The sequence below is a fragment of the Erinaceus europaeus genome, chromosome 4 (assembly GCF_950295315.1).
Source record: "Erinaceus europaeus chromosome 4, mEriEur2.1, whole genome shotgun sequence".
In the NCBI taxonomy this organism is placed as follows: domain Eukaryota; kingdom Metazoa; phylum Chordata; class Mammalia; order Eulipotyphla; family Erinaceidae; genus Erinaceus; species Erinaceus europaeus.
Genome location: NC_080165.1, coordinates 50,069,833 through 50,093,775, shown reverse-complemented (window position 1 = coordinate 50,093,775; position 23,943 = coordinate 50,069,833). Strand labels below are relative to the sequence as shown.

General features: G+C 42.0%; 1 protein-coding gene across 1 annotated transcript in view; it reads right to left on the bottom strand.

The window, feature by feature from the left end:
- Window positions 1–16,184, bottom strand: part of GFOD1 (Gfo/Idh/MocA-like oxidoreductase domain containing 1) — a 127,196-nt gene extending 111,012 nt beyond the window's left edge. Inside the window, exon 1 of the mRNA XM_007539261.3 lies at window positions 15,214–16,184. Coding sequence (XP_007539323.1) covers window positions 15,214–15,466 — 253 coding nt within the window. The 5' untranslated portion in view covers window positions 15,467–16,184. The remainder of the gene's footprint in view (window positions 1–15,213) is intronic.
- Window positions 16,185–23,943: the final 7,759 nt, after the last annotated feature.

The following is a 23,943-nucleotide window of genomic DNA, read 5'->3' as shown; positions in this document are numbered from 1 at the left end:
ATAAAACTTTCCCCAGGAAGATTATCCTTTCTCATTCAGTAAATCACAGTCCCAGCCCAGCACTGACCCTCTAGTCACAAAGGGTTCAACTGCATAACAAAGTCATGAGTTTCCACTAACATCACACACAGCACAAAACCAGGAATTGAACCTAACTGACATCTGCTCTGTTAACCCTACTCTCCATCACAGATACTCCATCATACAAAGAACTTTGGTCTTTGCATGTTTCTTGTTGAGTTGATTTTGATGGTTATCCCCAAAGTTCCCACAATCTATTTCTTCTGTCTGCCCCAGCCTGTGTCATCTGCTGCTATCACCATCTGGGAGCCCAGGAGAAAGACACCAGTGAAACTTCCTGCATATGAAAAGGATGGGAAATTTGCTGGTGCATGCAAGCTCTCTCACTCTCTTCTCTCACACACTTAATTCTAGGTAAGAAAAAAAAAATTCTCTTTTAATTTTTGAATATTCTTGAATATTTCCCACAGCAATTAACTATAGAAAATAATTTTCCGGAGGCTAGGCTGTGATGCACTAGGTTAAACATGCATATTGCTATGCACAAGATCCAATTTCAAACCCCGCTCCCCATCTGCAAGGGGTACACTTCACAAATGATTAAGCAGGTCTGCAGGTGTCTTTCTCTCCTTCTCTATCTCCCTCCTCCTCTCAATTTTTCTGTCCTATCAAAAAAAATGGGAAAGAAAGAAAAAAAAAAGCTTCCAGGACAGGTGGATTCATTGTGCCCAAACAGATCACCACAGATAACCCTGATAGCAGAAAAAGAAGGAAGGAAAAGAAAAAAAAAAAAAACACTCCTCAAAGTATTGCTACAAAATAGCATAGTCCCTTGAAGAGGATTTCATATCAGACTTCTACATCTTCCTTTTCAGTTATCAAAATATCAGCTCCTTGGTCCAGTACAAGGTCCACCTCTGCTGAAAGGTCTTCACAGAACATTCCCACTCCCTGGAGTTTCTCTTTTCTCAACTTTTAAGCAGCAGCATCATCTGCAGGGTTACCTCCTGAGGGACCCTCCCTGCCTGACAGATAAAGCACTAGATGATTGCGGCCTTTCCTCACAGCACTTCCCCCTGCACATTTTATCTCTAACCACAAATTCAAGTTCCGACACTTAGCAAAACAAAAGATCCTCAGTAAACTAGAAGTATACCCCACTAGAGGAAGCCCCTTCCAGGTCTTACTTTGCTATGAGGCCCTTACACAGGTAGCATCTTTGTTGCCTTCCTTCCTTCTTTCCTTCCTTTTTTAAGATTTAATTATTTATTTTATTATGAGAGAGATTAAGGGGGGTGGGGCAGAGACAGTTTAAGGTAGTGCTGGGGATTGAACATGTAATCTCTGGGGCATTAAAGTTGATCTCCAATAAACTGAGCCATTCTCCAAGTCTTACACAAAGCACTTTTTATATTTTATTTATTTATTCCCTTTTGTTGTCCTTGTTGTTTTATTGTTGTAGTTATTATTGATGTTGTTGTTGTTGGATAGGTCAGAGAGAAATGGAAAGAGGAGGGGAAGACAGAGAGGGGGAGAGAAGGATAGACACCTGCATACCTGCTTCACCACCTGTGTAGTGACTCCCCTGCAGGTGGGGAGCCGGGGGCTGGAACCAGGATCCTTATGTCGGTCCTTGCGCTTCGCGCTTTTTATAAGAAAAAGCGCTGTCCCTACGTTTAATTTATTTTCCCCTTTGTTTTAGTGCCTTAGTGTTTAGTGTTTTCTCTCCTCAACCCCCTCTTTATTGATGGCTACCCAGGTGGCTGACTCTTAATCCAATAATAGTCTTTTGGGGCTACCCATTGCTTTACAGAAACACTTCCAGGCATTGCAGTATAATAATTTATTCTGTATTGAATTACATATGTAACTGCATTATTGTATGTTTACATATGAATGCTTTCTTTTTGTCAAGGACAAAATCATATCTCACAATCTGGGGTATTTTTTCACACAACTATCAGAGCTAGAGGCATTTTAAGGCACTATTAAACAAATAAATAAATGGGGGAAAAAGAGCAATAGTCCATCTGCTGAGTAAATTAAATGACCAAAAGATCCTGGAGCACCACAGATAATCTCTAAATTAGAAATTCCCTTCAAAGAATAGTTATCTCATAAACAGAACCCAGGACAAAGCTGGAGGCACTGGTCATTAGGAAGCCATGTGCTCATATGATTGTCTTTACTCTTCTAAGCAACAAACCATGTCAGTGAATATTTGGCAAAGTAAATTTTACTTGGGTTAATTCAGCTATATCTAGTGCCAAAATAAACACTAAAGGGAAATATCTGAAAACCAAAAGATCCTAACTCTTTCCCAAATGGTCTAAAAGCTTAACTGAAATATAGTATACACACAGTATAATACATATAATGATATATAATATAACAAGATCATGAAGTCAATGCTTCCAACTCAGTAAGAAGAAGATGAGTTTAGAAATGGGCAGGAGATTTGAACGAACATTTCACTGAAGAAGATATATGACAGGTTAACAATTATATTAAAAGTGTTTACTAGGGAGTCGGGCGGTAGTGCAGCAGGTTAAGCGCAGGTGGCACAGAGCACAAGGACCGGCATAAGGATCCCGGTTCAAGCCCCCAGCTCCCCACCTGCAGGGGAGTCGCTTCATAGGTGGTGAAGCAGGTCTGCAGGTGTCTCTCCTTCTCTCCCCCTCTTTGTCTTCCCCTCCTCTCTCCATTTCTCTCTGTCCTATCCAACAACAACAACATCAATCATAACTACAACAAGGGCAACAAAAGGGAATAAATAATAAATAAATATTTTTAAAGTGTTTACCATCTTATATCACTAAGGAAATGAGAATGGTCAATGTGTCTCTAAGCAGCAAAGGCTGTGATCCTCTTTGGATTATGTTTGAACCAGAAGAACTTTCACCTAATTCAAGGTAGTGCTGCTTTGAGGATCATGCTCAGAGAATGTTGTGTGCTCTAGAGGCCCACGCCTGCCAGTTAAACTCACTGGAGCAGCTTCTCCACCAAGACTTTCTAGACCCACACCTATATGACACATCAGATGTCTCATCAACCAGCTTGTCTGACCAGGTAAACTTGATCTAGCCAAATTTGTAGTTGTCAGGGTACTTAAACAGAAGAAGCAGTTTGTGTATGTACGTTGGTATGCTTCTAATTCTGCTTCTAAAACCCCTTCTGTTTCATTGGTTTAATCTCCCCTGCTTAACACTGTATTCTATTTACATAACCACTGTTAACTAAGCACCGCCCTGCCTGCAAGGCATTGGTTTAATCCCCACTGGTTCATGATGTCTTTTTGCTCCGCCCTCTCTCCTAGAACACCCTGATTTCCACCAGTCTTTTTTGCTCCACCCTCTCTATGTCACATCCTGTCTCCACCCTACTTGGCGAGTATATATATAAGGACAGGATTGTGAGTCGAGATAGTTTAGATTGCACTGCGGTCCACATGAATAAAGAGATACTGCTTCCCAGCTCAGCCATGAGTCCCTGGTTGTCTCTCTCTCCCGCCCGCAAAGCTAGCCTGGCATATGTATATATTACTTGTTAGACAACTAGATAGATATCTCTACAGAAGCTATCAAAGGTATTATCTAGATGCATGTATGCACACACACACACAGGATTATTTTATTTTTTTAAATTGGGTTTACACAATTATGGGAACTAGTTAAGTGCAAAATTTGTTGGGATGGTTAGTAAGCTGGAGACCCAAGGAAGAGTTGATATTGCCATTTATAATTTGAAGGCAGAAATTATTCTTCCTTTAGGAACTCCTATCTTTTCCTGGGCTCAAAGACATAAGATAACATTTGAGCGCAAAGGAGCTATGCCTCATCACAGTCCTCTGCTAGCACATGCAATGCAGGGTGAAAGGTTTTCAAACTAACAAAGAACCATCAAATATCAGTGGGTCAGTCATGGTTACCTTTTTCTCACTATGTATCATAAAACAAAGTTAATATCATTTGATCATTAGATATAGTGTCCTTCCCGCTGTGTTACTGTTTATAAAAGCAGTGAAATGCCTTGGATGTGTTACAAAAATTGGGCATAGAGCCTTCATTACTGAAAATATATTTTCAATATCTTCAACCAGATTAGTGTTTTTTTTTAATTTTTATTATCTTTATTTATTGGATAGCGACAGCCAGAAATTGAGAAGGAAGGGTGGGATATAGAGAAAAAGAGACAGAGAGACACCTGCAGCACTGCTTCACCACTTGTGAAGTTTTCCTCCTGCAGATGGGGACCGTGGACTCAAACCTGGGTCCTTGTGCACTGTAACATGTGCACTCAACCAGGTGCACCACCACCTGGCCCCCAGAGTAGTGTTTTTATAGTCATTATTTTTGGAGTGTGGCCCAGCTGAAAAACACTGCCCTAAACACCTCTACCACCTAACATCCTCCTATAGATCGATCGATTGTTGCAGCCTTTTTGGTGATATATTCCATGAAGCCTCCCCACAAAAACCTAAGCCTAGAAAAGCATCAGGCACAAAGCATCAAGGAGTGGCAACAAAGATGAGACTATCAATCAATCAAACCTGCAGTATTTGAATTTGGGTGCTGCATGTGAACACCTACCTCATGGGTCCCTGAGGCAAAGGTGACTGCTCTGTTTAGGAATGAATGATAAAGATGACACACAGAAAGGAACAAACCACCAAGTGGTAAAGCTCTGGGAGTTCATGGTTCACAGGTATCCACAAATGCTATATTCTACCCCTGACCCACCACTCTGGCCTCAAGAGTTCTATAAGAGATCCAACTACATTCTAGGTCCCAGATTTGCATGGCACAACCTTATCTTATTGTCTCAATGGTAATAACTCTTCAGAGGAGTCTGGTGAGTTCCTAGTAACACTATCACTACTTTCTTGATCATGTCTCTGTAAAACAATACTGGACTCTTAGCAAACAGGGCATCTCTAACTTGGTCAATAATCAGTAGTGATACTTTCAACTGAGAAAGTACAGTTCCATTAAAAACATGACAAATCAAAAGCAGAAAAGGGAAACACAAAGTAAAGCTTGGACTGGTTTGGTGTGTCGTACCAAAGCAAAGGACTCTGAGGAAGGACAGGGAGAGGGGTTGGAGGATGGGGCTTTGAGGCCCTGGTATATGATGATGGAAAAGAACTTAAACTGGGAGTGAGAGTATTTTTCAGACACCTATCATGGCGAGATGAGAAAATGGATCCATGTGCCAACAACTGTACTGTAGACCATTAGCCTCCCCAAAGGAACATGGGAAATCAACGATGAAAAACTGTGAAACTTATTCTGAAATACAGACTAACTGTTAAGCTTTTAGCAAATTATTAAAGTACAATAAAAATAAAACTTCACTTATGCATCTTCCATCTAAAGACATTCATCTATATTTTCTGAAAGTAGGAGGATAGAAACATTTTTCAGAAAATACAAAAGAAACCTTCAAAAGCATCATTTGGCATAGGCCAAAGAAATGATCACATTGGGGTAAAGTAAACAAACCTTTATTTAATATATGCAACAAACTAAAGAGCTAGGTCTTACGTCACCTGTCATTTTAATTATCATCGCAGCTTTACATGGTAGTATCTTTAATTCCATTTTATCCCTGACAAAACTGAGACTGAGAAAAGTGCTTACTTCTCATAATGCCACAGACAAAAAAATGTTGCCTGCCAATTTTTCATATCATTTTTCATTGGCTAGTTTTGTGGATCACAACATCTTATATAGAGATGTTCTTTGCCAGAGCATGATTTCCTGGAATCAAACTATAGAACTAATTTCCTCTAGTTTTTGCTTGGTAGAACCTAAATGCATGCTATTTAGCTCCTCTTTTTAGGTGGATGGGTGGGGGGTACTTCCCTAGTTTCGGGTATCAAGATGTCCAACTTCTTTTGGCTTTTTCCAGCTCCAGCTTAGACTTTAGCAGGTTTGGGCATTATCAAAGCCAGCTTTCACTGACAAAATAATTACTCAACTCTGCCTAATTTCAGTTAGATGAAAGGTGACAAGTGATGCTTGACTTTTTCTAACAGTAAATAGAATCATTTCTTTCATTTACATAATGCCCCAGGGCTTCCTTAATGCTAAACCAAACAGGACAAAATCATTCCACTCAGTTCTCAGAGGCAGAAATTTAGAGACAAACGTCACCCTCTCTTAATTTTTCCCCACTGTTTTCACAGAGGAAAAAATCAAGAAGAAACATTAAAGGAAGAATCAGAAATACTGAGTTTGGAAGATTTCAGAATGGTTACGATCAAGTTCAAATGAACTGTTTTGTTATCTGCAACTGATCTCAGCTAGTGAGACAACCAGGGCCAGAGGGGCCCTTTCTCAACTCTGTTTCCTAACCACCTCTCACCCTGTCCAGAAGACTTCCTTAGTATTAAGCAATTTCTGACACTGTGAAGTAGGACAAGAAAGGGAATATGTTCCAGATCCTTGCCTAATGTTGTCAATCAAGTTGACACAAAGTCATGTACATTAAGATCAAAGCTCAGGAAATCCCTATCAGCTCATTTGCCATCCCCAAAAAGCCTTTGGAGGATAATCCACGTACAGTCTTTTCCAACAACTAGAACAAGGTTAAAGACTAAAAAGTGTGGCAAAAGACTTTTGACCAGAAAGATAGGTGCTGAATGGCCTTTGTCCTAATATAACAGTTGAGCCAAAACTTAAACATGAGAGCAAACCAGCCAATCAAAAAAGTCAGAGGAGACCCTCCTAGGCAAGGGTTAGTGCGTTCTCAAAAAACCAGCACAGGAACCATGACAACAGATGCCCTCATATTACATACAAAGGCAATAGGATTTTAACACACTTCCCCTTCCAGGCTCACAGAGTGGAGATTCTTCACCCAAAAGCAGAGGGCCATAACACCTCTGTATCTGACTATGACAGCAATCACATCACTTGGAGACTGAATAAAAATTCTGAAACTTGGGTCCTACACCAAAATCTGCATTTTGATAAGATCCCTGGTCATGTGAGAGCACATTAAAGTTGCACTGAGATACTGCATGCAAAGAAAAAATGTTATGTATTGATTGACACATCCTGTTTATATCTGTCTACTTTTCCCAGACATTTGTTCATTCAGTGAAAACACATTCATTCGTCATTCAACAAATATTTATATGTACCTCCTCAGTGATTCAGTGCCTGGCACTGTCTAGGGGAGATAAGCCTACCGAGGAAAACAGAGCAGACTTGGGCCCTATCTCAGATAACTTGTATTCTATTAGCTGGAGAGATAAATAGCTAAAAGAGAACAAAAATAAATTAATTAATTAAATTACATTTGTTGAAAAACAAATTGTGACAGTGCCACCAAGAAGACAATAAAAACAATAGGTATGTGACTGAGAAGTGTGGTAAAGACTTTGATTGGGAAGGTAGGTGCTGAATAGCCTTTGTCCTACTATAATATATTTGAGCCAAAACTTAAAGGTGAGACCAAACCAACCATTCAAAAAAGTTAGAGGAGACACTTCTAGACAAGGGTTAGCATGATTTCAGAACAGAAGAGGTCCAAATATCTACAAAATCATGTCCCCCAAAGCACATGTGACCATTGAAAATATGAGAGGAAGGGTTATTTCAGGCAAAACAAGTCAAAGTCAGGGATCTTGAATGTTTTCCAAGACCAAAGGACTCACAGTGTCTTAAGCCAGCAGTGACACTGTCATTCACACAGATGTCACTTCTGCTGTGGAATAGAGAACTAAGACTAGACTTCAAGATGCTGATAGATAATTTGTTGAATAGTCCATGTATCAATAGATGGCTATGAAAAAAAAATAGATAGATATGAAGACAAATTAGATATATGTTTTTTTACTGTGCTTTAGTTTATTTCTTTATTTTTTATTAGTGACTTAATAATAGTTAACAAAATTATAAGATAAAAGGGGTACAGTTCTACACAGTTCCCACCACTAGAGTTCTATGTCCCATTCCCTCCATTAGAAGCTACCCACCCAGAGCCACATACAGATTTAATGCTATCCCCAACCACATTGAAAAATTGCTATAAATGTTTATCTGGAACCAGAAAAGACCTAGAATTGTCAAAACAATCTTGAGAAGAAAGAACAGAACTGGAGGCATCACACTCCCAGATCTCAGATTGTATTATAGGGCCATTGTCATCAAAACTGCGTAGTATTGGTCTTCAACAAATGGTGTTGGAAAAAAATGAGTTGAAACATTCAGAAGAATGAAACTGAACCACTATATTTCACCAAATACAAAAGTAAATTCCAAGTGAATCAAAGACTTGGATGTTAGACCACAAACTATCAGATACTTAAGAGAAAAATACTGGCAGAACCCTTTTCTGCATAAATTTTAAAGACATCTTCAATGAAATGAATCCAATTACAAAGAAGACTAAGGCAAGCATAAACCTATGGGACTACATCAAATTAAAAAGCCTCTGCACAGCAAAAGAAACCAATACCTAAACAAAGAGACCCCTCACAGTATGGGAGAAGATACATACATACCATACATCAGACCAGAGTTTAATAACCAAAATATATAAAGAGCTTACCAAACACAACAAGAAAACAAATAACCCCATCTAAAAATGGGGAGAGGACATGGACAGAATATTCACCACAGAAGAGATCCAAAAGGCCAAAAAACACATGAAAAAATGCTCCAAGTCTCTGATTGTCAGAGAAATGCAAATAAAAACAACAGTGAGATACCACTTCACTCCTGTAAGAATGTCATACATCAGAAAAGGTAACAGCAGCAAATGCTGGAGAGGTTGTAGGGTCAAAGGGACCCTCCTGCACTGCTGGTGGGAATGTTAATTGGTCCAACCTCTGTGGAGAACAGTCTGGAGAACTCTCAGAAGGCTAGAAATGGACCCACCTGATGATCCTGCAATTTCTCTCCTGGGGATATATCCTAAGGAACCCAACACACCCATCCAAAAAGATCTGTGTACATATATGTTCTTAGCAGCACAATTTGTAATAGCCAAAACCTGAAAGCAACCTAGATGTCCAACAACAGATGAGTGGCTGAGCAAGTTGTGGTATATATACACAATGGAATACTACTCAGCTATCAAAAATGGTGACTTCACTGTTTTCAGCTGATCTTGGATGAAGCTTGAAAAAAAATCATGTAAAGTGAAATAAGTCAGGAACAGAAGGAGAATATGGGATGATCTCACTCACAGGCAGAATCTGAAAAACAAGATCAGAAGAGCAAACACAAGTAGAACCTGAACTGGAGTTGGTGCATTGCACCAAAGTAAAAGACTCTGGGGTGGGTGGGAAAAGGGAGAATACAGGTTCAAAAAGGATGACAGAGGTCCTAGTGAGGGTTGTATTGTTATATGGAAAACTGGGAAATGTTATGCATGTACAAACTATTGTTTTTACTATGGAATGTAAAACATTAATTCCCAATAAAGAAATTAGAAGAAGAAGAAGAGGAGGAGGAGGAGGAGGAGGAAGAGGAGGAAGAAGAAGAAGAAGAAGAAGAAGAAGAAGAAGAAGAAGAAGAAGAAGAAGAAGAAGAAGAAGAAGAAGAAGAAGGAGAAGGAGAAGGAGAAGGAGAAGGAGAAGGAGAAGGAGAAGGAGAAGGAGAAGGAGAAGAAGAAGAAGAAGCTTCCCTATTATTTATCCCTCTCTGGGAGTATGGAGCAAAATTCTTTTTAAAAAATTATTTCTTTATTAATGAGAAAGATCAGAGGAAAGAGAGAAAGAGGGAGTCAGGGGGTAGCGCCATGGGTTAAGCGCGGGTGGCGCAAAGCACAAGGACTGGTGTAAGGATCCCGGTTCGAGCCCCCGGCTCCCCACCTGCAGGGAAGTCGCTTCACAAGCGGTGAAGCAGGTCTGCAGATGTCTATCTTTCTCTCCCCCCCTCTGTCTTCCCCTCTTCTTTCCTTTCTCTATGTCCTATCCAACAACAACAGCATCAATAACTACAACAATAAAACAACAAGGGCAACAAGAGGGAAAAATAAATATTAAAAAAAGAGAGAGAGAGAAAGAACCAGACATCACTATGGTACATGTACTGCTGGGTATCAAACTCAGGACCTCATGCTTGAGAGTCCAATGCCCTATCCACTGTGCTACCTCCCAGACCACTGGAGCAAAATTCTTTATGGGGTTCAGAAGGTTGAAGGTCTGGCTTCTATAATTACTGTAGAGATATGTTCTGACTGATCTTATAGGGAAAGAGTCAACCCGGCTTTGACCTAGCACGTTATGATTGGGCCCTCCTCAATCGCTATCGAACAGGCCATGGCCGGTGTGCCGCTATGTTCCATCGCTGGGGAGCCAGAGACAACCCGAACTGCCCCTGCAGCTACAGACAGACTATAACCCACATAGTCAACGACTGCCACCTCTCCAGATTCAAAGGAGGTCTCGAAACTCTACATCAGGCTCAACCTGACGCTGCTGACTGGCTACGGAAGAAGGGCAAACGCTAGAAGAAGATAGGGTGATTGAAGAGTGTTCAGGGCCATGTGCCCCAGGTTGCTCTAGATACAAAAGTAAGCTAGCACTGTGATCTTTAGGCATGTGAAAGTCAAAGGGTTTGCAGATAGAGACACATAAGATAATTGTCAAAATACAGTATAATTTCATGTGACAACATCTTTGCTAAGTAAAACAGACGTGCATCTTGACAAGCAGTTTATGTACTTATCCTACAAGCAAATTGTTGTGTATACAAAATGCCACGTGCTTTTATGACATGTTTGTATAATCATAAGATTAGAAGTAACCCAAATGTTGTACAAAAGGAAATTGGTTAAGTAGGGTTTTGAATACATACACTGAAAATACTATGCACCAACAACAAAACAAAAAAAGAGATCAAGGATCTTTTCACATTCTGTCTGTGTATATGTAAATGAACAGACAGACAAATTTTTTTAAGATAATAGTTTTACTTAAAAAGCAAACTATATAGCAATTTGCAGTTGTGTAGAACTAGTTTAGAGTTCTCACACATATATTTACCAGTACATATCTCAAAATATCTTCAAAAAGAGATATGAAAACTGGTAAGCATGATTGCCTCTTATTGAAGGACAAGAACTAGGGAACATATATCTCCTTACTGTGTACTTTCATAATATTTGGTACTTGTGGCAATGCAAATATGTGATCTATTTGATTTAACTAAATAAAACTAAATTTTAAACAAATGCATTGAAATAATTGCAAGGGTTGGAGCTGTAGTACAGTAGTAGAGCATATGCCTTGCATGTGTAAGGTCCTGGATTCAATCTCTAGCACCATATTTTAAAAGGTGCAAGAGAAGATGGGATATGCTGTGCTGAGATGACAAAAGTGTATTTGTGTGTGATAGGATTAGGGGGTGGAACTAGGGAAGAGGAAGATTTTCAATAGCAGTTAATACTTCTGCTGAATCATGATGAATGAGTTTGTATCGGCCACAAATACAGGGCAAGGGCGTCTCTTACCCCCTGCATGGACATTCAAGGAAGCCCAAGTAGTTTGGAACCTAAGAGGGATTCCAGAAGGCCCAGTAGGACATGACATTGGATTAGCTCATCAGGGGAGTATTTCTTGCTTATCAACTTGGGATTCTTCCCAAAAGTGATGAAAGGAGAGATGTGACATGGTCAAGGATGGTATGGCAACAGTATGGGTGGCAGGTAAAAGCTATTCTGAACTACATGAGCACCCAGTTCCTTCTATGGGGGAGAGCCATGATACCTAAGAGAAAACAGATATAAAAGGGTCAAGATGGTATCACCCAGAGGTAGGAACTGATTTCTAGGGTGGAGGAAGCAGCAACAAAGGATAACTTCAACAATCTCATCAGTGCTGTCATTATCTAAAAGAAGAAACAGGCCAAGATGCAAGTTTAAGGGATGGAAGAAGAAGAAAAGACTCTGAGGGAGGTTGAGTAGTGGGGTTCAAACCTCTAGCTATGTGTCTTAAGCAAACTAACTTTCAGCAATTCAGGTGGTTTATAACCCACCCTTGGACTCTGATTTTAGTTGTTCCATGTGTGAAATTGGACAGATCTCCTACTTAGAGGGCTGAGTTCAGAAATGAAAAGTTTTATATACAGCACCTAACACATTGTCTGGTACATGATAGATACTTAACAAGAAATCCTACAACAGAGATGTACTAATCCACCAAGATAGGGATTTCAAGGAATAATTTTTTAATTAAAGGAGAATGCAGGTGATTAGGTTAATTCTAAATTTTAGATCTCTTTTGTCCCTGTGCCTGCCCTTCATTTTGACAGGCCTGTGACCAGTTATGGTTATAATTTAAGGTCACAGATGTATCACCACTTTTGGGAAAGTATCTCAAAATCTGGGCCTTTGCTATAAGAAAAATAATTCTTCAGGATGGGTTAAGATTGACTTGCTTCAACTGTAGGTAAACACTAGTCTCTATAAACCTCCAACGGCCAGACCAGCCAAAAAACTGTTTGGGGTTTTTTTACTTCCTGTATTGTGTATGGTGGAACCTCTAACCGTGACAGTGATGCAAACCAAGCCCATCCCTCCACAGGCACAGTTTGGAAAGCCACGTCTGGGGATTTTCCAGTGAAGATGAAGTCTGGAAGAGGAACATAATTCACCTACATCTAAATAAAATACTTCTGCATTTTCTATACACACAAAGTACCTTAAGCTACCTATGACATCAGGAGTGAAAAGAGTCCAAGGCCTACCACAAAAAATATGAATAAAACTCTAGTCCAGTCATGATAATCAACCTATTTCTTATACCTCTTACACTTGGTTCTAAAGAGATCATTCTTCAAGACAAGCCATGATAGTCTTGTCAAGGAAAGAAAAATTACACATAGTATGCTTAAATATTATGGGCTTTGCCATGCATAAGACCCAGGCTCAAGCATGCTCCCCACCCCCCCTCCAACCCCCAGCTTGGAATGAAGTTTAAAGCTGTAGTCTCTCTCATTCTCTTTACTTCTCTGTTCCTATTTAATTGAAAAGGAGGAGGAGTAGGAAGAGAGATGTCTTGAAAAATGAGAAAGGGAAGTATTCTTAAATGTACAGTTTGTGCCATTTCTCTCAAAGTTGGAGTCCCCAGGCATGTGTATTTCTAAAATAACAGATGATCAGAGAATCCATACTTCCTTGATCCTCAAATTGTCACTCTCTTAGAGCACTACAATTGCTGAGCTGTGGCTTAAGGCGCTATAGAGGTGGGAGCAATGTTACAACAAGATCTTTAATGTGGCCTATCACAAGCCCTCTAGTTGAATGGAGACCTATTCTACACCAACTCTGAAGACAATATACAATCTATTACCATAACAGATTCATGTTATAGGATAGTTATACTCTACCTAATATATCAATATATCCATTAGACACTCAGGGGTTAGCTAACTAACATCTATATTAGATCAAACAGATAAGATATATTAGCCATAACTCTAATGACATTTGATTCAATGCCAGAAAAATCATGCACTAAAGACCCGAAACTTATATAATAAAATTTATGTGAAACCTGACATACCTGGGCAGCCTTTTTAAGAATTCTGTCAGATATCCCATCTATATCAAGAGCAAAGCCAGATAAAAAGTGTTATTCTCAGCAGAAAGAGTTCTATGTTGGATGGGGGGGTCGGGCAGTAGCGCAGCGGGTAAAGCGCACATTGCTCAAAGCTCAAGGCTCCCAGTTAGAGCCCCTGACTCCCCACCTGCAGGGGGGTCGCTTCACAAGCGGTGAAGCAGGTCTGCAGGTGTCTATCTTTCTCTCCCCCTCTCTGTCTTCCCCACCTCTCTCCATTTCTCTCAGTTCTACCTGGCAACAAAGACTTCAATAACAACAATAATAATAACCACAACAACGATTAAAAAAAAGTTCCATGTTAGATATAGAACCCAAATATGCACACCTTTCAACTACCCTGACTCCACATCTGTTTTTCAAAACAAAGCATTCTTTCCAAAATCACATAGATTGCCAATGGTTTCTGGGTGCTCTCCCTGTTTCCCCTCAATTTTCCCTTCTAATTCATCCCTAAGAAGCCTTACATGCTGTAAGCTTTGTCTCTGCTACCCAATAGCAACATCAACTTTCAGGCTTGGTACTTGGGAGAAAGCATGGAGTAACTGATTTTCCTGGGATTGTTTTGAGAACGTGTAAAACCTACTGATGGGCAAAACATGCATTTGTTTTCCTCTTGATATGGCACAGAGGATGATACTCTGCTCTGAGATTGTTCAGCCGGCCTGGGTGAGGTGATCGTATGTGTGTGTGTGTGGGGTGGGGGGTTGGCAGAGCTGTAAGGTATGGGGTTCTAGTTCACACCATGCCTGGAAAACTATTTTCAAAGAGAATTAAGAAGGCGTCCAAGTGAAACGCGCAGTTGGGCGTTTTCCCACACAAAGCATCCCAGCTTCCAGAATTACTGTTCTCAACCGCTAACAATTTAAATCTATTCCGCTGAATCTATGCAAAAGACATCGTAGAGCTGCCTCGCTCACTCAAAAGTTAAATCCCTTTGGCTTCATCAAACCATTCCATACTAATCTGTGACCCCCCCCCCCCAAAGACGTTCCAAAGGATCCCACCCCTAACCCCCATCCACTCCCGCCATCCCGGCTTTCTATGAAGACGAAAGAATTCCAGTTGGTAGTCACAGCTCTATTTTCACACTAAACTACCTCACAGGATAAAGAAACAAACTATCCTCCCAGGGTGCCACAGCATCTAAATATCAGGGAGACAGTCTATCGCCCTGAGGAAAAGCTGAGACACGTGGGAGCCCTTTATTCAGGCGTCTCTGCGCGCACTCGCCTCTCACAGGCGCGCACGCACGCACACACTTAGGCTCTACACACACACAGCATATGACTTAGTTTATCTCTTCCTCAGAGCAGTGCATCTACCAGTCCCCAGAATTTGATCCAGCCGGTTCCCACCACCAGAACACGCCCGTCCTCCAGCCACCGCGACACACACATATGCCGAAGTGCTACCAGGTGGTAAAAGCACAGACCTGTGGGGAGGTCAGGGATGAGGAAGAGGGAAGTCCAAGAGAGATGTGCACTCAAAGGTCCCCAGGTCAGGGTAAATGCTATGTAAGCTTCTGGGCTGGAGATGGGGAGAGGAGAAAGCCAGCGGGGAAGGAAAGGGCAACGTGCTGGAGGAGAGACGGGGGGGGGGGGGGGGTCGCTCACCCAGGGTTTTGACTGCGATCTGTCTGGTGAGGGGCGGTGGCAGGTTGATGCACACCAAGTCTACGTCTTGATGAAGCAGCACCTCGTCAATACGGCTGGTATAGAAGGGGACGCTCATCTCCTTGGCCAGCTCCTCCGCTTCCTCTGGCGTGCGGCCCCACAGAGCCTTCACGGAGAAACCCTCGTCTTTCAGCAGCGGGATGATGACACGAGCCGTGAGGCTGGTGCCGAACACGCCCACCCCGGGAAGCATGGCTGCTCAGGTCCGCCGGGTTCAGCTTCAGCTTGGATCTCCAGTCCAGACCGCCCGCACACACCCCTCTATCCAGTCCTGCACTCGGCTCGCCGCCGTGCGCCAGCAGCCGTGCACCAGGAAAGGTGCCCGGGTGCCGTGAGCGCACTGAGCTGCAGCCCGAGCAGGCTCTCCCGGGAGGACCTCAATCCGATGAGTGCTGCAGTGTCCGCCACGCGGGACTCTTGCCCTTCCTGGATGCTGAGGCGGAGACCCCCCCAGGCTGCCCCAGGCCCTGAAGCCCAGAGGAGCTTCGGCTCAGACGGCTCCCCCGCGACAGCGACAGCCGGCTGCGCGCGCCCAGTTGAGGCCGCTCCATGGCCGGCTCATCCCAGCGTCCGCGGCGCCGCAGCCAGGGATCGGTCCTCTCCCGAGTGGTTCCCGCAGCAGGCGAGTAGACAACAGACGCCTCTACACCCAGTCAGACCTAGGACCGGCTCTGCTGCTGCTGCTGCTGGGTCCCGCGTTTCCCCCGCCCTCCGCTCGGAATGAAATAACCCAGCGGCCACCAGGAGGCCAGCTAAGCATGCGGCGGCGCTGGGGGCGCCGGGCGCGGATCTCGAGCTGCAGCGTGGTGGCAGCCAGGACCCGACTCTACGCTTCTCATTCTGCTGCCATGTTCGCTCGCTGCGCGGCTTTGGCCGCCCGGGTTCTAGGCCGGCTCGGGCTCCGGGATCCCGCGGGGACAAGGGCGGAGTTGGGGAGTTTGGCTGTCAGTGGACTGGGGTTCCTGCACCGCCTCCGCTGCAGCGCCGCGCGCCATTGGCCGCCGTATGCGGCCTCCGCCTCCGCTGCAGTGAGCTCCTGGTGCGAGCGTCTCTGGGACCCGGGAACCCGGCCCGGCTCCTCCCCGGCCCCGCCTCGCTCTCTTCCAGCCCTCCTGCTTCTTTTCTTTGCCCTCAACCACCCCCAGGCCTCCTCGCTTCTTTCCAAACCCCGCCCCAGTCAAGCAAATAAATCTGCCACGGCCAGGCGTGCCCTAATAGACTAGCTGTGGGTCCAATGGAAGCGAGCTGGTGCCGTCGCAGCCCCAGGGAAGCCTGGAGAGCCAGCGAGATGTGAGCCACGGGAAATTGCTGGAGCGTCCCCGACGTGCCGGGAAACCGGGGGGGGGGGGGTTGTCAGCACCCCCTTTTTAATCCTCGCAACAGCCTTAAGGTTCTTTGAGAACCCTTTTAATCGGCCATGTATATGAGTCCCGGAGGCTACTCAACAGGTAAGCAGCAGACCTGCGGATGGAATCAAAACTCCAGAGTGTGAGCAGTGAAGCCGTTCTATCTCCATGTGAGTCTGCACGCCTCGGGCGCCACCCTCCCTCAGCTCACGCACCGTCCAGCCGCCTTTCTCTGAGACAGTCCTGCTTTAGCAAACCCTGCAAATCCCAGAGAGACCAGCGCTGATTCATGCGCATTGTGCTCAGCGTCTGCAGCAAGCTGGGGGGTTCCAGGAGAAACCCAGGTTCAGCAAGTATGTCTACGAGCTTGGTTTCCATATAGAGAGGTCGCACTGGCCATTGCTTTCTGCAGCCTCCACTCCCTTGCTTCCTGCCTCTGTTCCCAACCCCTTAGGAAGCTCCGATTATATATATATAGTTTGATGTCACATCCTCAACACGTGTCACAGTTAAACTCTGGCATGTATACGGTGCTCAACAAACATATATTAAATTAATTTTTGTTGGACTGATCTTTGCTTTGCACCCACTTGGAGGGAGGTGTGGGTGGGCAGATCATGGTGTATCCGAAACTGAAAGGTGTGAACCTAGCTGGCCCCTACTTCAGACACTCCAATTGGTCAAGACTTCTGCCCTACTGGTGTCCTGAGTTCAATGCTCAGTACAATGAGGCACAAGGTCTGATTCAACGCTTGAATGGAAACCGTGATATTTGCAATCTTTTAAAGCAACTGACAATGAAGAGGACGCTTGGAAAGTGCAAAAGAAAAAAAGAGAAAGAAAGAAAGAAAGAAAGAGAAAGAGAAAAAACGGAGAGAGAAAGGAAGAGAGAAGGAGGAAGAGGAGGAGAAGATAAAGAAAGAGGAGGAAGAGCAGCAGCAGCAACCGCTGCTACCTCATGTGTGGCTCTGCAAGGAGGAGACTGACTTCAGGGCATTAGAAGAAAAGCACCCAGGATTCTGAGTATCCCAGGTGGCTGCCAAATGCCTGGAAAAGTCTGAGATAAAATGGCAAGTTGCCATCAGGACTGACAGATTTGATCTGATTGAAGTTTTTTAGGAACTGGAGCAGAAACCAAGAGTGCAGGCAATAATGTTGGATACAAGTATCTTCTGGGTGCACTGGAAGCAGGGTCCTATGTCAGAGATGGCCTACTCACACTGAGCAAGGAATGTGAAACTTGGCATTGGGGTTAGATGCAGAGCCAGAACAGCTGGAGTTGACTTCCGGCTCTGTCTCTGCCATTTACTACCTTGGAACTTTAAGCAAAGTACTTCTTCTGTTTAGTTCCATTTGTAAAAGGGGGTAATAGTGATATAAGCTACAGATCCAACTTGGACTCTATTAATCTTTATAATAGTGTCTCATACATAAGCATGATATAAGTGATAAATATGGAGAATAGTTCTGTAACCATATCATATATTTCTCTTTTAATATTTATTTATTTATTTTTCCCCCTTTGTTGCCCTTGTCATTTTATTGTTGTAGTTATTATTGTTCTTGTTATTGATGTCATCATTGTTGGATAGAACAGAGAGAAATGGAGAGAGGACAGGAAGACAGAGAGGGGGAGAGAAAGACACCTGCAGACCTGCTTCACTCCCCTGCAGGTGGGGAGCCGAGGGCTCAAACTGGGACCCTTACGTGGGTCCTTGTGCTTTGCACCACATGCACTTAACCCACTGTACTACCGCCTGACTCCCATCATATTTCTTGATATGAAAGACAATTGTATAAGGACAGCAGTATCGAGTCCACAAGAGGGAGTTCTGTTTGTGTCCTGTTAAAGTTAAGCAAATTATTTTAGTAGGTCTGTCATAAACAATTAGTATAGTAGGCTGTTATCACCATCATTTCTTGATATTTGAAATAGTTATATAGCCATAACAATATCTAGCCCCACTACATTTTGCTTGTTTGTTTTCTGAAGCAAACTCTACCCTTAGCTCCAAGTGAAAAGTAAACGGTCCATCTACATAATGCCAAAAGAAGATGATCACATTTGATTCTTACTAGAAATGTGTAAAGCAAACACCCCATTTTACAGAAGAGAAAACTAGAGCCAGATAGCAACTCAAACTTACGAATCTCCCTCTTCAGTTCTCTGTTTTGATCCAATACAAAATAAGTAAAATATTTAAAAATAAACAATAGGGGTCACTTAAGATGCATCTTGTCCTCATAAACTCAATATATTACATAAGGGTCAATATATTATATAAGGGTCTAGATATAGATGAAATAATTAAACTTCACTTTTAAAATCTAAAAATGTAAGTTTTTAACCTAAAATGCACTTTTGTTCAAATAAAATATTCCAATCATTCTAGAATTTTCCTACTTGGATAAAACTATTTGAAATAATAGCCTAGTGATTTAAATACGCTATTAAAATGTTAAACAGGCATTTAGTAGTGATGTATCCCATAGACTGATTACACAAGTTACCATGTGTGAGGACCCAGATTCAAGCACCTGGTCTCCACTGGTAGGAGGACACTTCACAAGCAGTGAAGCAGTGCTGCAGGTGTCTCTCTTTCTCTCTTCCTCTCCATTTCCCTGTGACTCTATCAGAAAAGAGAAAAAAAAAAAAAAGAAAGGGCCACGGGCGGTAGAATAATAAAGGCTTAGTGCAGCCACCAAGTCGCAGTGATAAACCTGGTGACAATAAGAAAAGAAAGAAAGAAGAGGAGAAGGAGGAGGGGAGAGGAAGCCAGGGAGAAGGAGCCAACTGAGAAAAAGATAAATAACTGGTTTTGATTCATAAACCTGTGATCTGAACAGTTTTTGATCATTTTTACCAACATATAAAACCTATACCCATATCATTAAGACGAAAAAATCAAGTTAAAGCTCATGTGCCCTTTAAATTCCCAAAAGTTAAACACAAAGAAAAAAAAAAGTCAATTATACATATAGCAGAAATTTCAAAGAATGAAATCTACCTTAAATTTTTCTTTTTACATAACAACTGTAAATCATTTTTAGTGCTTTCACAATTTTAGAAATATTTTCATGAAAAATCATAAGAAAATTTCTTTAGTTGGTTCACTTACAGTTCTTTTGACACAAAGCAGAAACAAGCTTTTGTTAATCTTACCCATGTATACATATCCAGTATCCATATTCATATTAATATTTTGGGGGTGAGGTATTTTAGCTCTTTATAGAAATAAAATGTAATACAGAGAATTAAAACATATGAATTTTCAAAAAGAAAAAGTAACCAAACTGAAAACTGTCTCTAAGACTGTGAGAACTATGGTGCTTATGGGTGTGTGTGTGTGTGTGTGTGTGTGTGTGTGTGTGTGTGTCTGTGTGTGTGTGTTCGGGATGAATGATGGGACAGAATTTTGGTGGTGAGTGTGTCGTGGAACTATACGCTGGTAATTTTGCAATCTTGTAAACTACTATTAAGTCAATAATGAAATTTTATAAAGGAAATAAAACTTTTCCAAATTGAAAAACCTGAATAGTTTTGACTGTGCACTCTTCCAGAACAGTTCTCCTAATAATCTCTAATAAACATAGTGCTGGCTTTGTATATTAACTCTCTTTTCAGCCACCAGGTTTCAGATGCTACCATGATGCCAACCAGACTTCCCTGGACAGACAACCCCACCAATGTGTCCTGGAGCTCCCCCAGAGCCCCACCCTACTAGGGAAAGAGAGAGGCAGGCTGGGAGTATGGATCGACGAGTCAACGCCCATGTTCAGCAGGGAAGCAATTACAGAAGCCTGACCTTCTACCTTCTGCAACCCACAATGTCCTTGGGTCCATACTCCCAGAGGGATAGAGAATGGGAAACCTATCAGGGGAGGGGATGGGATATAGAGATCTGGTGGTAGGAATTATGTGGAGTTGTACATCTCTTATCCTATGGTTTTGTCAATGTTTCATTTTTATAAATAAAAAAGATTAAAAAACATAGTGCTAGAGTGTATTCTTGAATTTACTTTCATTTATAAAGTTTTTAGAAATTTCAGCTCATCATTTACTTTCAACTCTTTGGGGAATTTTGTGTTAATAATAGTTACCATGTATTGAGTGCTTGCAGTATGAGATATTGAGCCAAGCACTTTGTGTGCATTTATAGCCTATAGCCTTTTCAGATCATTACAATTATCCCCATTATTGCAAATAAAGAAACTGCTATGAAGAAAATTTAAGTGACTTGTCTGAGGTCAGGCATAAAGACAAGCATCTGACCAAAATCACAGTATGTAACCACAAAGTTTACTGTCCTTGAACTTAAGTATTGCCCTGGACACTGCAACAAAGCAGCTGGCCTCTAGAGAAAAGAAACATACCTGTTTTTCTCCTATACCCTCACCTTCTAACTAAAGTCAACTGACTCCCTGAGGAAGGGTGACCAGGGTTGCCAGCCAGGCCAGGAAAGCAGTATTGAGCTTGTGCCAATGTTCCTGCTAAGGGTGGGGGGAGAGGGGGAGCAGGGAAGGTATTGCCCATAGTTCTCTGTCTCCCTGGATTCTTTGCAGTCAGTCCAGTCGTAGCCCTGAGCTCCAGCCTCACTCCCTGGATTCCTAACAGGACCGACCCTCACCCTTGTGCATCCTCCCATTCACAAATAAGCAGAAAACATTTTTAAAAGCATTGACTGAGTCACTGACATGTATAAGGCCCTCACCTGCTTTCCTCTACTTGAAATACAAGCTAAATCCCTCAAAGTGTCCCAGGAGGCTCTCTGCCCTGTCCTTTCCCCTAATTTGTCTGATGCTACTCACTCTTGAACTGTCAGTCCCACTGTGCCAGTCATACTCGCCTCTTGATGCCTCTTGATTCTGCGGTCTCATCTGGTTCTCTCCTGCCTGAAGACATATGTTGTGCTGGAATGCTGTTCTTCAGCCTTTTATTTGACTGCTGACTTGTTCTCAGCCATGTGATTTTAACTCACAAGTTACATTTCTGCCAGCACTCTAAGGAGAGTTGTCTTTTCCAGGCAAACACAATCTTAGTTTTGCTTTCTTTACCATTATCTGTTTCCATGGTTGGGGTATAATCTCCTCAAAACTAGGAGTATTGCTGATTTTATTTTTTGCTGTATCTCTACAAACTAACAGTGTAGTTATACCTAAGTCATAACACAGTAAGAGGAGATGGGGTGGGGGGGGAAGGATAACATAATTATTATGCAAGACTTTTATGCCTGAGGCTCCAAAATCCCAGACTCAATCCCAGACATCACTTCCAGAGTTGAACAGTGTTCTGGTAAAATTCATTAACTAACTAATTAACTAATTAATTAACTATAGCACAATAAGTCCTTGCTGAATGAGTAGAAAAGCCACATAAGCATTAAAATGCTTCTAATATATAATGGCATGTTAACATGCTTATACTATAATGTTATATCTAAAAGACCAAAACAAGGGGCCAGATGGTGGTGCACCTGGTTAAGTGCACATATTACTATGCACAATGACATGGGTTTGAGTCCCAGCTCTCCACCTGTAGGGAGAACATTTCATGAGTGGTAAAGCAGGCCTACAGGTATCTCTCTTTTTCTCTCCCTCTCTACTTCCCCCTCCCTCTCAATTTCTCTCTGTCCTAGTCTATTAAAAACTTTTTTAAAAGATCAAAACATTGCATATATAATACAGTTGCAACTTTTTATTTTTGCCTATGGCTGTATGTTGGTATGCATGAGACCCCTTCTGTTTCATTTGGTTTAAATCCCCCCTGCTTAACACTATTCTATTTACATAATCACTGTTAACAAGTTCCACCCTCCCTCCAGGGCATTGTGGTTCAGTGATAGGATTCTCTCCTGCTCTGCCCCTTCTTTGTCACACTCTGATTTTCACCAGTCACTTTTCTCTCCACCCTCTCTATGTCACATCCTGTTTCCACCCTACTTGGGAAGTATATATAAAGACAGCATTGTGAGTTTTAGAGTACTTTACCTTGAGTTTAGCTTAGCTCATCTTAGATTGTGCTGCGTCCTGCATGAATAAAGAGATACTGCCTACAGCTCAACTATGAGTCCCTGGTCGTCTGTTACCTGCCTGTGAAGCTATCCCGGTGAAAACAACCTAACCCGTCGAAAACGACAGCTGTAGTAAAATCAACACTACATGAAATTTGTCATTTTACCCATTTTACGTGTGCAATTAATCCTGTAATATACCCAACTATTTATTTTTTATTTTCTAATAATTCTTTTTTAATATTACTTATTAATGACAGAGATAGGGGGAGAGAGAGAAACAATCAGACTTCACTCTGCTACTTGTGCTGCCAGAGATTGAACTGGAGCCCTCATGCTTGAGAGTTCAATGCTTTACCCACTGCACCACCTCCCAGACCACCCTCACTATTTATTTATTTATTTTTAATATTTATTTATTTATTCCCCTTTGTTGCCCTTATTGTTGTTTTTTTATTTTAAACAAATAAACTATTTTATTGAGGCAATAGTAATGTAATAAACATAATATAAAAATAACATAATAAATAATATAATAATACTATAATAAAAAACTCTTAGCATCCAGCATATCATGGACACTAACTTATCCAAACAAATGATGATCTCCCTAGAGCAGATCTAAAGCTAGATCAAGCATCAGCCTTCCCTCTTTCTATTATTTTTATTATATTATTATTATTATAATACCTGACACTTTTATTTTATTTTAATGCCATCAGGGTTATCACTGAGGCCCTGTGTCTACACTAATATTCCACTGCTCCCGATGTCCTTCTTTTTATACAAAGTGAGGCAGAGAGATAAAGAGGCAAAGAGAGAGAGGCACCTGTAGCTTTTCCTCACGCAGGTGGGGACCAGGCACTTTCATCCAGTTCCTCACACCAAGGAGCAGGTGTGCAATCAACAGAGTAAACCCATACCCAGCTTCATACCTGAAACTTTTAAACAATACTTTGCAGAGGGCTTGAAACTAGTGGCAGAGAAATTGAGCCAGGAAAACATGAGCCTTGAGACTGTTACTTACAAATGAAAGCATGTTTATCTTCATCTTCAGAACCCTTTGTAGAGCATCTCTGCCTTTACTGCAACACAGCACACAGAAAATTAGTGTTTAACAATACACTGGAGTAAGCTGGAGAAGGCTTCGTGAATCTAATGTTGACCTGCCTACAGACCCTGAGGGAAAAGGGACCACTTTCCAATCACATTTCTAACTTAGTGGTACACAATGGATCCTCTGCCCCATGGGTTAGAAAACTTATGTGTGCCTTGACTAGAGGAGTGTTTTGGAGAGGTGGAAGGGCATTCAT